Consider the following 13,591-nt stretch of genomic DNA (forward strand, 5'->3'; position numbering starts at 1 on the left):
CCCACCTTGGCCTCCTAAAGTAGGTTTACAGGTGTGAGCCACTGCACCTGGCCTAGAGCGTTTAATATCTGCTTAGCTCTGCCCTTGGCCCTGTAGTGAGATGAAGTTTCCACTTCAGGCATGCAGGCGGATCAGGCGGGGAGGCCACACGTGGAAATGATGCCAGGCCATAGTGGAAGATGGCTTTACACTGACAGACATCTAAGGCGCTCAGTGACATCCCATGGTCACACCCTGCAGGCGGCCTGATAGCAGGCAGAGTTATGTCAGGAGGGTGGCGTTTGGGGAAGCAAGGACTGGAGTGGAGGCTGGGCTCGCCCCCTGCCTGGGATGGCTGATCCTGGGCAGAAGACCATCTCCTCCCCACCCCTTCCCCAGAACGTGGGAGATCAAAGCACTCTTTGAAGGAATTTACTGCGGCAGTGACCCGAGATCGCGCCTCTGCACTCCACCCTGGGGAAAGGGAGAGACTCTCCCCAAAAAAAAAAAAAAAAAAAAAAAAAGGTGGGTGTGGGTGAGCAGAGGCACACCATTACACCATTATTTTTTTAATTTGCTTTTACCTGATTTCTGGTGAGGTCGAGCATTTCTTTATCTTTATTTCAGCTGCTTGGGTTTTCTCTGGGGCCCCTGAGAACCCTCATCCCGGGGGGTCTCGGTCACACCAGGGTTGGTGTGACTTCCCTTTGGGGTGCCGGGCACCCATCTTCAGAGGTGCTGATTTCCTCATCCGGCATCCAGGCCGACTTCTGCAGCCGCCCTCCTGACGGGGCGTGACACAGCTGATTAGGTCTCAGCCCTTTACTTTTTCTGAGACTGCACTGTTGCAACCTTTGCTGGACTTGGACGTTCCCAGGCCTCCTGGCGTGTTCCCAGAGGGTAACTTTGTCTCAACTCCTGGGGGCTCACAGGCCCTGTTGTGTCTGGGCGGTGCTGACGCTGGCTCTGTCCCTGCAGGCAGACTTCTGCGTTATGACCTGGCTGCTGGGCCACGTGGACCCCCTGGATCCCAGCTTTGTGGCTGCTGCACTCACCATCACCTTCAATCCGCTCTACTGGAATGTGGTAAGTGCTGTTGTGCCTGACGCTGTCTAGCTGGGAGTATCACTGCTAGGCGAGCCCCACGCCGGGGATCGTGGCTGCTGCTGCTGGCTGGCCAGACAGACAGACAGACAGACAGCTCTGCCCTTCCCTCCCGTGTCGGTCGCTGGCTGGTGTGGAGTACTAGGTGCTTCCTGCCCTCTCGCCTTGGGGGTCCAGCAACCATTGGGCTGCCCAGGCTGGTGTGAGGATGGTCCAGGACTGCAGGGGTGGCCCTCCCAGGGTCATGAGAGCCTGCAGGAGAACGCTGCCCCACTGTGGGGCTGACATTGGTCACACGTGCCCAGCAATCTGGTGGCCTTCTCATTCATGAAGTGGCCTTCTCATTCATGAAGTGGGCTGCCCAGGAAGTAGGGGCTCCCTTCCCTCTCTGCCATGTCACACAGTAAAGCCATCTGCTTGTGAATCCCCCACCCCTTGTGTGTTCCATAAACATGATTATTTTTCTCACATGAGACTTCCTGCAAAACGGCCCACACACCTCATACCCAGGCGAGCTGGGTAGCAGGAACAAGGCGACATGAGCTGAAAACAAGCAGTTAGCGTGGCACCAGCGCATGACGGGTGCCAGGGGATGTCTGGGTGGACTGCGTGGGAAGTGGGCTTTGGGCCCTCTGAGGAAAGTGTGGGAGGGGAGGGCCGTCAGCTCTTTCTGCAGGCTTTCTGAGATGCTCCCCGCACCCCCCAGGCTGTGGGGTAAAGCTCTTGGGGTTCCTGGTCTGCTCTCCCAAGGCTGTCTCTGTGGTGCTTCTGGGGCTGCTTCCCGTGGATCCTGCTGGGGGCGCTGGTGGTCCCGGGCTCAGCGGGGCGGGCTGGGGTTGCTGATGCAGAGACCTGAGCGCCCTGTGCACCCCTGAGGCCAATCTGCAGAGTAAGGCAAGATCAGCATCAGCAGCACATTGCTCCAGGCAGTTTTCATTTAAGGTGACCCCTTGATCCCAGGGCAGAACAGGACGTGTTTTTCATTTAGTTTATAGCTTGAGATTTTTCTCCATCTGGCGAGAGAAGTGGGTGGGGGCCGGCCTGCTCATGTCAAAGACAGTGCATTCCAAAGAATACACACTGGACACGCTTCGGGGATGGATGCGCCACCGGCCCACAGAGGAGGGGCTTCGAGGGGAGGACCAGAGTGGGACTGAGAATGGCCAGCTTGGTGTAGCCAAACACGGGCCTCCCGGACATCCCTTCCTCCTGAGAAGCCTTGGCTGGGCTGGGGAGCACCTATACTCAGCCACACCGTCCCCTGCTGGCCCCTACCTCCTGGCATGGGCCCCTGTAGCCAGGGCTACAGCTGCCATGCTCGGCCTCCTGGTCGTTCCCTGCCACTGCCTTGCCTGCAGACACCCAGGCGTATCCAGCATGCCATAGTTATGAGGTGGTGAAGGGTGAAGAGGGTGCTTGGAGGCTGAAAAATGACCCTGTAAAGACGTTCACATCCTGTGAGGCTCTCTTTTTCTTTTTCTTTTTTTTTTTGAGACTGAGTCTCGCTCTGTTGCCCAGGCCGGAGTGCAGTGGCAGGATCTTGGCCTACTGCAACCTCCACCTCCCAGGTGCAAGTAATCCCCCTGCCTCAGCCTCCCTAGTAGCTGGGATTACAGGCACGCACCACCATGCCCAGCTAATTTTGCTATTTTTAGTAGGTTGATGGGGTTTGGCCATGTTGGCCAGGCTGGTCTCAAATTCCTGACCTCGGGTGATCGGCCCGCCTTGGCTTCCCAAAGTCCTGGGATTACAGGCGTGAGCGACTGCAGCCGGCCTAAAGTCTCTTACATGGCGCAAACACAAGGCTCTTTGCAAATGTGATGAAGTCAAGGAGCTTGAGCTGGGGAGATGGTCCTGAGTTATCCAGGTGGGGCCTAAATGCCATTGTGCGCATCGTGTTAACAATGGGGCGGCACAGGGACGTTGACACACAGGAGTGTCTCTTGTGACCATGGAGGCAGAGGCTGGAGTGACTAAGACACAAGCCCAGGAAGGCCAGGCCCACCAGAAGCTGGAAGAAGCAAAAAACGGAGTTTCCCCCAAAGGCTCTTGTGGAAGCACAACCTGGCCGACACCTTGATTTGGCCCAGTGGTAACTGATTGGGGATTTCTGTTGTTTTCAGCCCCTAAGTTGGTCATTTGTTATAGCAGCTACAGGAAGCGAGGCCAGAGCATTTAAAAAGCAGAAAGGCCAGGTGCGGTAATCTCAGTACTTTGGGAGGCCAAGGCAGGGGTGGGGGGTGGGGATCACGAGGTCAGGAGTTCGAGACCAGCCTGACCAACATGGTGAACCCTGTCTCTACTAAAAATACAAAAATTAGCTGGGCGTGATGGTGCACGCTGATAATCCCAGGTACTTGGGAGGCTGAGGCAGGAGAATCACTTGAACCTGGGAGGTTGCAGTGAGCTGAGATTGCGCCACTGCACCCCAGCCTGGACAACAGAGCAAGATTCCATCTCAAGGGAAAAAAAAGCTGAAGATCCCTGTTGGAAGACGTTGTGGGCCTAACCCTTGGGGTGTCGGGTGCGCCACGCTCTTTCCTGTCCATAGGCCTTCTCCAGGGAAGACGCTGGGCTCTCACAGCTGGAGGGGGTTCCTGCCCTCTGGCTTGCAGGCCTGGCCTTGTCCGGCAATCAGTGAGGTGCACGTGGGTCTCCCAGCTTTGGGGGGTTGGCTGGCTGAATGCATAACGCGTCCTGAGGACACTTTTGTCTATGCAAGAACCCCCTTGGTCACTTCCTGCTGGCCCAGCCAGCTGTGTGTTTTTGTGCAGTTCAGTGTGAAGGTTTTCGGTGGCTCATGAATGGCAGAGTGCTTAAGATGCAGTAAGATTTGGCCGGGCGCGGTGGCTCACACCTGTAATCCCAGCACTTTGGGAGGCTGAGGCAGGCAGATCACCTGAGGTTCAGAGTTCGAGACCAGCCTGGCCAACATGGTGAAACTCCGTCTCTTCTAAAAATACAAAAATTTAGTTGGGTGTGGTGTCACATGCCTGTAATCCCAGCTACTTGGGAGGCTGAGGCAGGAGAATCGCTTGAACCCGGGCGGCGGAGGTTGCAGTGAGCTGAGATTGTGCCACTACACTCCAGCCTGGGCGACAAGAGCAAAACTCCTTCTCAAAAAAAAGAAAAAAAAAAGATGCAGTAAGATTTGGAAGACAGACAGCGTGTGTCTGTGTTTGGCATACAGTTTTTTTTTTTTTTTTTTTGGTCATAAGCTTTTGATTAGTCTCATTTTGAGAAAGTTTTTCACTGGAACAGTTTGTGGTCATTAGTGGGAGCGAGAGCGAGCTCTTCAAAGTGATTTCAAAAGGAGAAAAGTTCCGGGAACATGTTGCTGTTCAGTGAGCTGCTGCAGGGGCGCATATCCGGGTGCATCCGAACGGGATGGCGAGGCCCAGCTCCATGATGCCAGAAGGCCCAGCTTCACGGTGCTGGAAGCCCGAGAGGCAGATCAGTGGAGCCCAGGAGTTCGAGACCATTCTGGGCAACGTGACAAAACCTCACCTCTACAAAAAATTCACAAATTAGCCATGTGTGGTGGTGTGCACCTGTTGTCCCAGCTACTGGGTCGGTTGGCTGAGGCAGGAGAATTGCTTGAACCTGGAAGGCAGATGTGGTGGTGAGCGGAGATCGTGCCTCTGCACTCTAGCCTGGGCGACAGAGTGAGAACCTGTCTCAAAAAACAAAACCAAAAACAAGCCAACAGGCCACAACCAAGGAAGCAGTTAAATAACTTAATAGGTATCAGTCCCTGGGTATCCACGGGGATCGGTTACAGGACCCCATGGATACCAAATTCGGCAGCTTCTATTTCCGTGATAGAAATGACGTTGTATTTGAGTGTAACCTACGCCCACCCTCACATATACTCTATATCATACCTAATACAGTGTACGTGCCAGGTAGCTGTACTGTTTTAATTTCTTTTTTTTTGAGACAGAGTCTTGCTTTGTAGCCCGGGGTGGAGTGCAGTGGTGTGATCTCAGCTCACTGCAACCTCTGCCTTTCGGGTTCAAGCAATTCTCTGCCTCAGCCTCCCCAGTAGCTGGGATTATAGGTGCCCACCACCACGCCCGGCTAATTTTTGTATTTTTAGTAGAGACAGATTTCACCGTCTTGGCCAGGCTGGTCTTGAACTCCTGACCTCATGATCCACCACCTTGGCCTCCCAAAGTGCTGGGATTACAGGCATGAGCCACCGTGCCCAGCCTGTAATTTTTCTTTTCTTTTCTTTTTTTTTGAGATGGAATTTCTCTCTTTGCCCAGGGTGGAGAGCAGTGGCTTGATTTGGCTCACTACAACCTCTGCCTCCCAAGTTCAAGCGATTCTCCTGCCTCAGCCTCCTGAGTAGCTGGGATTACAAGCATGTGACACCGTGCCTGGCTAATTTTTGTCTTTTTAGTAGAGATGGGGTTTCACTGTTAGTTAGGCTGGTCTCGCACTCCTGACCTCATGATCCTCCTGCCTTAGCCTCCCAAAGTGTTGGGATTACAGGTGTAAGCCACTGTGCCTGTCCCCTAGGTATTATTTTTTATTGCTGTATTGTTACTTTTTTTCCTCTGTTTTTTTTTTTTTTTTTGAGACAGAGTCTTGCTCTGTCACCCAGGCTGGAGTGCAGTGGCGTGATCTCGACCCACTGCAGCCTCCGCCTCCTGGGTTCAAGTGATTCTCCTGCCTCAGCCTCCCAAGTAGTTGGGATTACAGGCACACACCACCATGCCTGACTAATTTTTGTATTTTTAGCGGGATGGGGTTTCACCATGTTGGCCAGGCTGGTCTTGAACTCCTGACCTCAAGTGATCTGCCCGCCTTGGCTTCCCAAAGTGCTGGGATTACAGGCGTGAACCACTGCGCCCAGCTCCTGAATATATATATATATATATTTTGAGATAGAGTTTCGCTCTTGTTGCCCAGGCTGGAGTGCAGTGGTGCAATCTCAGCTCACTGCAACCTCTGCTTCCCGGGTTCAAGTGATTCTCCTGCCTCTTTTGAAGTAGCTGGGATTACAGACATGCACCACCATGCCCAGCTAATTTTGTATTTTTAGTAGAGACGGGGTTTATCCATGTTGGTCAGGCTGGTCTTGAACTTCCAACCTCAGGTGATCTGCCCACCTTGGCCTCCCAAAGTGCTGGGATTACATGTGTGAGCCACTGCACCTGGCCGCTCCTGAATATTTTTATCCACAGTTGCTGTGGAAGGCTGGCTGGCAGTGGCGGGACTTACGCTCAGGCGTTGTGCCCAGTGCATTTCGTGTGGTGTTTCAATGAACCTTCAGAGCAAATGCTGTTAATCTCTTCTTTGGAGACTGAAGCTTGAAGAGGTTCATTCATACATTCTTCAAATGTTTATTGAGCACCTACTGTGTGCTGAGCACCGTCTCAGGCCCTGGCCCTCATGCAGCAGCTTCAGTGGCAAATGAATATATAGCACTGCTGGTGACACAGCAGGCAAGGGGAGGGACAGAGCGGGTGGTGGTCAGGGCAGAGTGCCTTTTCACCAGCAACCTGACTCCATGCAGGAGGACCCTCAGATGTCGGGGAAGAGCATTCTAGTCAGGAAAACAAGTGCAAAAGTCCTGGGGTACTCTGAGTGCCCTCAGAGTTTTTTTGTTTTTATTTTTGTTTATTTTTTCGGCAAGTGAGTCTTTACACACTCCTTAACGGATTCCTACTTCCGTGGCCACCATCCTGCTTGTCCTTGGAGGTTTTAAGGGATAGCTGGAGCTGGAGCCAGGCAGAGGAGAATGGAGGAGCAGGACAGAGAGGTGGCTGGGGATGGTGCTGCAGGCCTTGCGGGCCGTGGGTGGACATTCAACGGACTCTGAGCTGGGAGCCATTGCAGGAACGGAATGATCTGAGTCAGAGTTTCAAGGTCACTGCGCCAAAGACAGAGGAGAAGAGGCAGAGGCGGAGCTGGGAGGCCAGCGGGCTCCAGATGGCAGCTTGACCACAGTGGGACTGGCGGAGGTGGGAGGAGTGGTCAGGGAGAGCGGTGAGAGGCGGCATGGCCAGCCCATGGCCTGGCCTGAGTGACCCGTGGGAGGCAAGGCCGCTGGCTGCCCTGGGGCAACCGTGGGAGGAGAGGCTTGTGGAGGAAGAGAGCTCGGTTTTGCCTATGTCTGACACGGATGTCCTTGGGCTCCAGACTGTGTGTGAAGGCCAGGCATGGTGGCTCACGCCTATAATCCCAGCTCTTTGGGAGGCCAAGGCAGGCGGATCACTGGAGCCCAGGCGTTCGAAACCAGCCCAGGCAACATGGTGAAATGCCATCTCTATAAAAATACAAAAATTAGCCAGGTGTGGTGGTGAGTGCTGGTGGTCCCGGCTACTCAGAAAGCTCAGGTGGGAGGGTCACTTGCGTCCAGGCTGCCGTGAGTCATGCTCAAGCCACTCAACTCCAGTCTGGGTGGCAGAGTAAGACCCTGTCTCAAAAAACAAAAACCCAAACAAAAGCAGACTGTGTGGAGAGCTGGGGGCACTGGAGAGGGCCTTGGCCCCAGGCGCAGCATGTGCCTCTCTGGACTGTGGGTCTGGGGAGTGTCTTCCCAGCACTGGGCTTGGGTGCTGCCCACTCCTGCTCATCAGCACCTGCCCCGTCCCCTCTGCCTTTCTAGGCTTCTAGGTGAGCCACCTGCCCCTGCCCTCCCTCCACGTGGCCAGCTGGCATCTCCTCCACTCTGCTAGAACATTTCATTCCAAGGCTTCCTCCGGCTCCTCCTTGTTCAGAACAAGGGAGGCTTTCCCGGGCTTCTGTTTCTGGTTCTTTCGGGGAGTTCACACTGCGGACCCTCACTCTCCCTGCGCACCACGACGCTGACTGGCTCTCTTCCTGCTGTCGTGAATTCCTCTTCCTCCGCCTGGTGTTCATTTGTTCAGCGAATAGTCACCGAGAACCCTCCAGGCACCAGGCGCTGTGTGCGTCCTCGGAGTGAATGACCTCTGTCCTGCCAGAGCACAGGCACGTTTGTAATGAACGCTGTGATAAGGGCTCAGGAAACGAAGATGGCCGTGCCGCAGGGGGCGGACAGGCTTTTCCCTCTGTCATCTGGGTCTCAGTCTGTGGCCTGGACTCCTCAGGCCTCCAGGAGCTTGGGTCCACGCGCTGTGGCCCTGCCTGGGAGTCTCCAGTCTCCAAAGGGAGCCCCTGCCAAGACCTCCCCATATTCTGTTCTTTATCGCTCCAGATGGCAGGGCTGAGGTTCAAGGACCAGCGTGGACTCCCTCTTCCCACCTGCCCCTGGGGCCGGACCCTCTCAGACTCCACCTGGCTTCGTGCCCTCTCCTCCCAGATCACCAGCAGCAGCTGTTTGCAGCCGGTCCCCCCACTGCTCCTCTCTAGCCACCCCGGAGGGCCGTGCTCACAGGTCCCCAGGTCTTCCAGGAAGTGGAACTTTAGCCCTAGCCCGGGAGGCCCTTCTGGCAGGCGTCCTCCCACCTGTGTCCGTAGTCCTCCCAGGTCCTGGGTCTTCCTGGGTAATCTGGACTCTCTTGTCCAAGGCTGCCCACAGACCTTTGTTACCACAGCCTGGAGTGGCCCTTGTCAGGTGTCCCCTCCCAGGCCCCTCCCCACCCTGCCCTCTGTGGCTCAGGGTTGCTGACATTTGGGACCATCCCAGGCACTATAGGTGTCCAGCAATGTCCCTGGCCTCTGCCCACTAGGTGTCAGTAGTACCCCAAGTCCAGGCCATCTGAACAGTTTCCAGACATTGCCCAATGTCCCCGAGGGGCATGGCTGCCTGGGCGTTCTGAGTACCCACCCCTCAGCACAGCCTGGCATACTTGCTGTCACTGTTTGTCCCTCACTGTCCCCTTAATCGGAGCATCTCAGGAGCGTCCTAAGAGAGTCAAAGCAGAGCCCGCTCTGCTCCTGCGTTCCTAGCTCTGGCATGTGCAGTTCTCCTGGTAGCAGCTGCTGCTGACCTTCTGCGTCAGGGAGGGCAAGGCACCTGTTGCAGCTCAGTGCCTGTGCCCAGCACCGTGCCTGGCAGAGATGAATGTCCAGTGTTTATTGGCTTCGTGAGCGTAGATTGGCCATGGACGGGTTTTCTGCTGTGGCACCTGGCGGACAAGGTGAGGCGCATTGTGCCAGGTTCTGTGCACACTCTGGCTTTGTGAAATAAAGCACTACAGGGAGGTAAAGCGCAGCAGTCGTTTGTAGAAAGCTCACTGATTCCTGATATCCCAGTGAACATAAGATAGGCGGCCTGTGCCACCCCAGCTCCTGGAGCCCCCCTTCCCTGCCCTGCAGTGCCCTGTATCGTCCCAAGGGAGACAGCATGTGAGTTACAGCGGCTGCCTTGAGCACTGTTATTTACAAGAGCGAATTGTGCACATGCTTTGGTATTTTAACTTTATTGAAGACCAGTTGCTTGTAACCAACATCAAAGCTGCTAGAAACAGCAAGTTTGGATCCTACAGCCAATCTAGAAGGACTTCTAGGCAAAGTTGCCCTGTGTCTGACTTCCCTTCCTCACTGGGACCCCGTGAACCTGAAGGGGAGCTGTAAGAAATCCTGCCAAGATAGCAGGTACACACGAGGTCATGCTGGTTTCCTCCAGCCTTGGGAGGGTGCTTCCTGGTACCTTGGTTTGTCCCCTTCCGAGCCCTGCGAGGCCACCCTGCTTCCTGCTCTCGCTGGGTGCCTGGCTGTCATACACAGGTCTGCTTGGGGAGACACGTGCCTGTCCTCAAGGTCAGTGTGCAGCTCCGCCCCTCCGAGGCCCCTTTCTCCCACAGGCACCCTGCCCGACACCTGTGGCTCCGGGGCAGTTCCCGCATGTGTGCGCCAGGGAGGGAAGGCATTTGACGGGTCAGCTGCAGACAGACGTTCCGGCAGTCTCCACCAACCAGACCAAAGCCCCTGCCCTCGGCCCTGTGGAGGACACGTATGGAGGGCAGCAGGCCCTATGTCTGCATCAGGATACTGACCTGTCCCTCTGGCTAGGGACTTTCCTAGTTTTAGCCTGAAAGTCCCTTTCCCTGGAACCCAGGTCAGTCCTGGTAGTTGGCCACCCTAGTCTGGAGAGTTGGTTTGGGAAGAGGCAGCGTTTCCTTTCCAGGAGATGAGAATGTGCTTGCTGTGCTGGGCCTGGGGTTTCCAGGGCTTGGATGTTTGACCTGCTTCCTTTGGAGGGCGCCCCAGGGTGGCCAGACAGTAGGTGGCGCTGTGGGCAAGGTGAGGCGTGCTTCTCCTGCCTCCTGGGAGGAGGGGGTGACAGCCAGGAGGAGGAGGTGTGGGTGCTCCTGCCTCACGTCAGTCACCTCAGCTGCCGCTCCCTCACCTGCCTACTGCTCTTCGTGTGCGTTTGCTACTGCTGCCTCAGTTTCCACTTTCAGATCCCCAGCCAGTGGTCTGAGTGCCCCAAGGGATCCCGCCAGCTGCTGGAAAGGCCGACCTTGTGGGTGCCGTGGAGTCAGTCCAGGTCCCGTGCTTGTCATTCACATTCCCTCCCTGGGCCTCAGTTTCTCCATCTGTAAAATGAGGACGCTCAGCTGAGGACCCATCCAGCTTTGAAACGCTGCAATCCCCTCACCTGACCAAGTCCGGGCTCTGGGGCAACTCTGTGCTGGGACAGGACCCTGCCCTCTGGGCCTGGCGCTGGGTTAGCAAGGTCAGACTGGACATTAGATGTGACGGAGAAAAATCAGCATTTGGTCAATAAGAAAGCTCACAACTCAAGGAGTTGCAGGAGAGAACATAACCAGGCGGAAGACAGGGTCGTGGGGCCTGGAGGAGGTGGCAGGGGGCCACGGGCAGGGCAGAAGTGGGCCCACCGGGGCTTTTTGGAGGAAGAGTAGGGGAGGTGGGCAGGAGCCAAGGAGGCCAAGGCAAGGGCTCTGAGTGTAGAGGGAAGGTGGACTGCAGGTGGGCCTGGGGCTTGTGAGGGACAACCCCTCCTGCAATCTGGACTGTGCTCAAGGATGGTGGGGTGCGCGTGTGCCTGTGTATCAGTGTGTGTGCGTGTGAGTGAGTGTGTTTGTCGGAAGTTAGGATAGGGGCATGAGCCAAACTGTCTGAGACCCTTGCTTCCATCTGGCTCCGAAATCTGGCTCCCAGGGCATGGCCACATACCCACTGGGCTCCAAGCCAACAGTTCTGGACCAGAAAACATAGTCCTCTGCCAGGGCCTCTGCGCTTGCGGGAAGGCTGAGCTGAGCTGGGCTTACTGGCAGAGCCTGTGGCAAAAGAAGCGTTTTTTCTTTGAGCAGAGCCAGCTGGCTCATCAGGCCTCACAGAGACCTTGGCTCTAGGAGCCCAGGGCTCTTGTCCCTTCAGTCCAGTGTCACCTAAGATACCATGGCCCTCCCAGCTGTCCCCGGCTCCTGTCTGGGCTGTGCTCGCCGTTGGACTCCTGTGGAATGAATGGCAGGTCTAGCTTGAGCTCCATAGCTGGGGACAGTCAGTTCCTTGTCCCTAGCACCCACACTCACTCCCTGGGCCCCTTGGTGTTGGCTCTCAAGTGCAAGCCGTTCCAGGGGCCACGAGTGTGGGATCTTTCAGAGCCAGACAGTGGTTGTGGGCTTTTAGCTGGAAACAGCCCTGCTGCCCCTGGGGCACCGCCTGCCTCTGAATGGCAGCTGAGCTGGGCAGCAGCATTGCTCTGTGGGCCACTGGCACCGGCTTGGCAGGGGGCCTCTGCCATCGGGCTAGGGCTAACTTTAGAATTGTGGTGTCCGAGCAACGTGGTGACAAAGTGTATGACAAGGTGTCTCGAACTAGGTCAGCTCACAGTCTGTGCCAGGTCGGCTGGGAGTGACGTGGACAGGAACAAAAGGGAGGGGAGCGGGAGCACACCCTCCTACCCGGAGCCCGGCGGGCAGGGTCCCCACGGAGCCGAGCTCTTCCCCCGTTCCCTGCAGGTTCCTCATGCTCCAGAGATGGCTGGGTGGGAGCCAAGCGTGTCTTCCCTGGATGATTTATTTTTGGTTCTGGCGTTGACAGCATGATGAGGGCTATCGGACACTATTAGTGTGAGCTGAATCACAGCAACCGAAAGGCAGAGGGCAGCCCTGGGCGCTGTGGTTTGGTGTAGGCATGGCACGGGGGAGAGGAGGCAGGGGACCCAGGCGGCCTTAGTCACTTTACCTTTTCTTAGGCATTCCCAGTAGGTTGGGCCTCCTACTTCCACTTTTCTGTAGACCTGGCTGATGGCCTTCAGGCTAAGCATGGCTGGAGAGGTTCTTTTTTTTTTTTTTTTTTTTTTCTTTGGGACGAAGTTTCGCTCTTGTTACCCAGGCTGGAGTGCAATGGCACGATCTCGGCTCACCGCAACCTCCGCCTCCTGGGTTCAGGCAATTCTCCTGCCTCAGCCTCCTGAGTAGCTGGGATTACAGGCACGCGCCACCATGCCCAGCTAATTTTTTGTATTTTCAGTAGAGACGGGGTTTCACCATGTTGACCAGGATGGTCTTGATCTCTTGACCTCATGATCCACCCGCCTCGGCCTCCCAAAGTGCTGGGATTACAGGCTTGAGCCCCCGTGCCCGCCCGGCTGGAAAGGTTCTTTTGCGACCTGACCCCTGCACCCAGTTGGGTGTTTGTCGGAAGTTAGGATGGGGCATGAGCCAAACTATCTGAGACTTATCTCATCTGCCTCTCCTGAGACTTATCTCCCAGAGCTTGGGCCACGTGCGTGACCCACCGCTGTTCTACAGACACGTTCTTCTCTCTACCTCAGTGCCTTTGCACTTCCTGCCTCCTTCTCCTCCGCGCAGGCTGCCCCGCCTCCACCTGGCTGCCTTGGCTCCTCCAGCCTGGCTTCCCTGAGACCTGGCCCTGTGCAGACATGGCCGGGCCCTCCTCCCCGAGCCCTCCCGAGGCCTGCGGCAGTGCTGAGCACCAGCCCTGGGAACTGGGGTTGAAAGTGTGTGTTTTGCCTCCCGCCTAGACCGAGAGCTCTTGGAAACTACGGGTGGGGTCCGGGGCGCCTGTGGATGTCCCGGGCCTGGCCCGGTGTGGTGAGGGATGGGTGGTGAAGGGCGCCCTCTTTCCTGGAGGAGGAAGCCATGGAGCCAGGCACAGTCACCCCAACTCTGCTGAGATCACGCAGAGCCTGCTGGGCTGTTCCCCCCTTTCTCATGCCTTCTTTCTCCCCCTGTAGAAAGGGTAGTCACTCCCTGCCAGGCCTCACGCCTGCACTGTCAGGAACTGAGATGCAGCCCAGCGTGGCTGTGTTACCTGCTTCACCCCGTTCCTGGGTCTTCTCTGGAGGCTGAGTGAAATTCCATGGACAACTTCCAAGGCTTGAGTTTCTGTACCATTTCGCTGCTAACCTCCTTGGCGACCCAGAACAAGACCCTTCACTTGGGTCTGGAGGAGCCGCCTCTGCCCCGCTTTGCTCACAGGTGGCAATAAGGCCTTCAGGGAGGGAATTTGGGCTCCAGGGAAAAGCAGCCGTGGGAGCTGCCTGGCTGCTCCATCCCCAGAAGATCCTGAGCGGAAGCGCCCAGGCCTGCGTCTTCCAGCCGCTGCTCCCAGCTTTAGGCCAAGCACTTTCACTTGG

General features: G+C 56.3%; 1 protein-coding gene across 7 annotated transcripts in view; it reads left to right on the top strand.

Moving 5' to 3' along the window:
• The window catches only part of PEMT (phosphatidylethanolamine N-methyltransferase), an 82,901-nt gene that overhangs the window by 11,100 nt on the left and 58,210 nt on the right, over positions 1-13,591 (top strand). For all 7 annotated transcript variants that reach the window (XM_032270724.1, XM_032270723.1, XM_032270719.1 and 4 more), the window contains exon 2: positions 958-1,065. In XM_032270724.1, coding sequence (XP_032126615.1) covers positions 973-1,065 — 93 coding nt within the window. In that variant the 5' untranslated portion in view covers positions 958-972. The remainder of the gene's footprint in view (positions 1-957; positions 1,066-13,591) is intronic.

This window comes from Sapajus apella, unplaced genomic scaffold, assembly GCF_009761245.1.
Source record: "Sapajus apella isolate SASKATOON/1434 unplaced genomic scaffold, GSC_monkey_1.0 scaffold215, whole genome shotgun sequence".
Taxonomy (NCBI): Eukaryota; Metazoa; Chordata; class Mammalia; order Primates; family Cebidae; genus Sapajus; species Sapajus apella.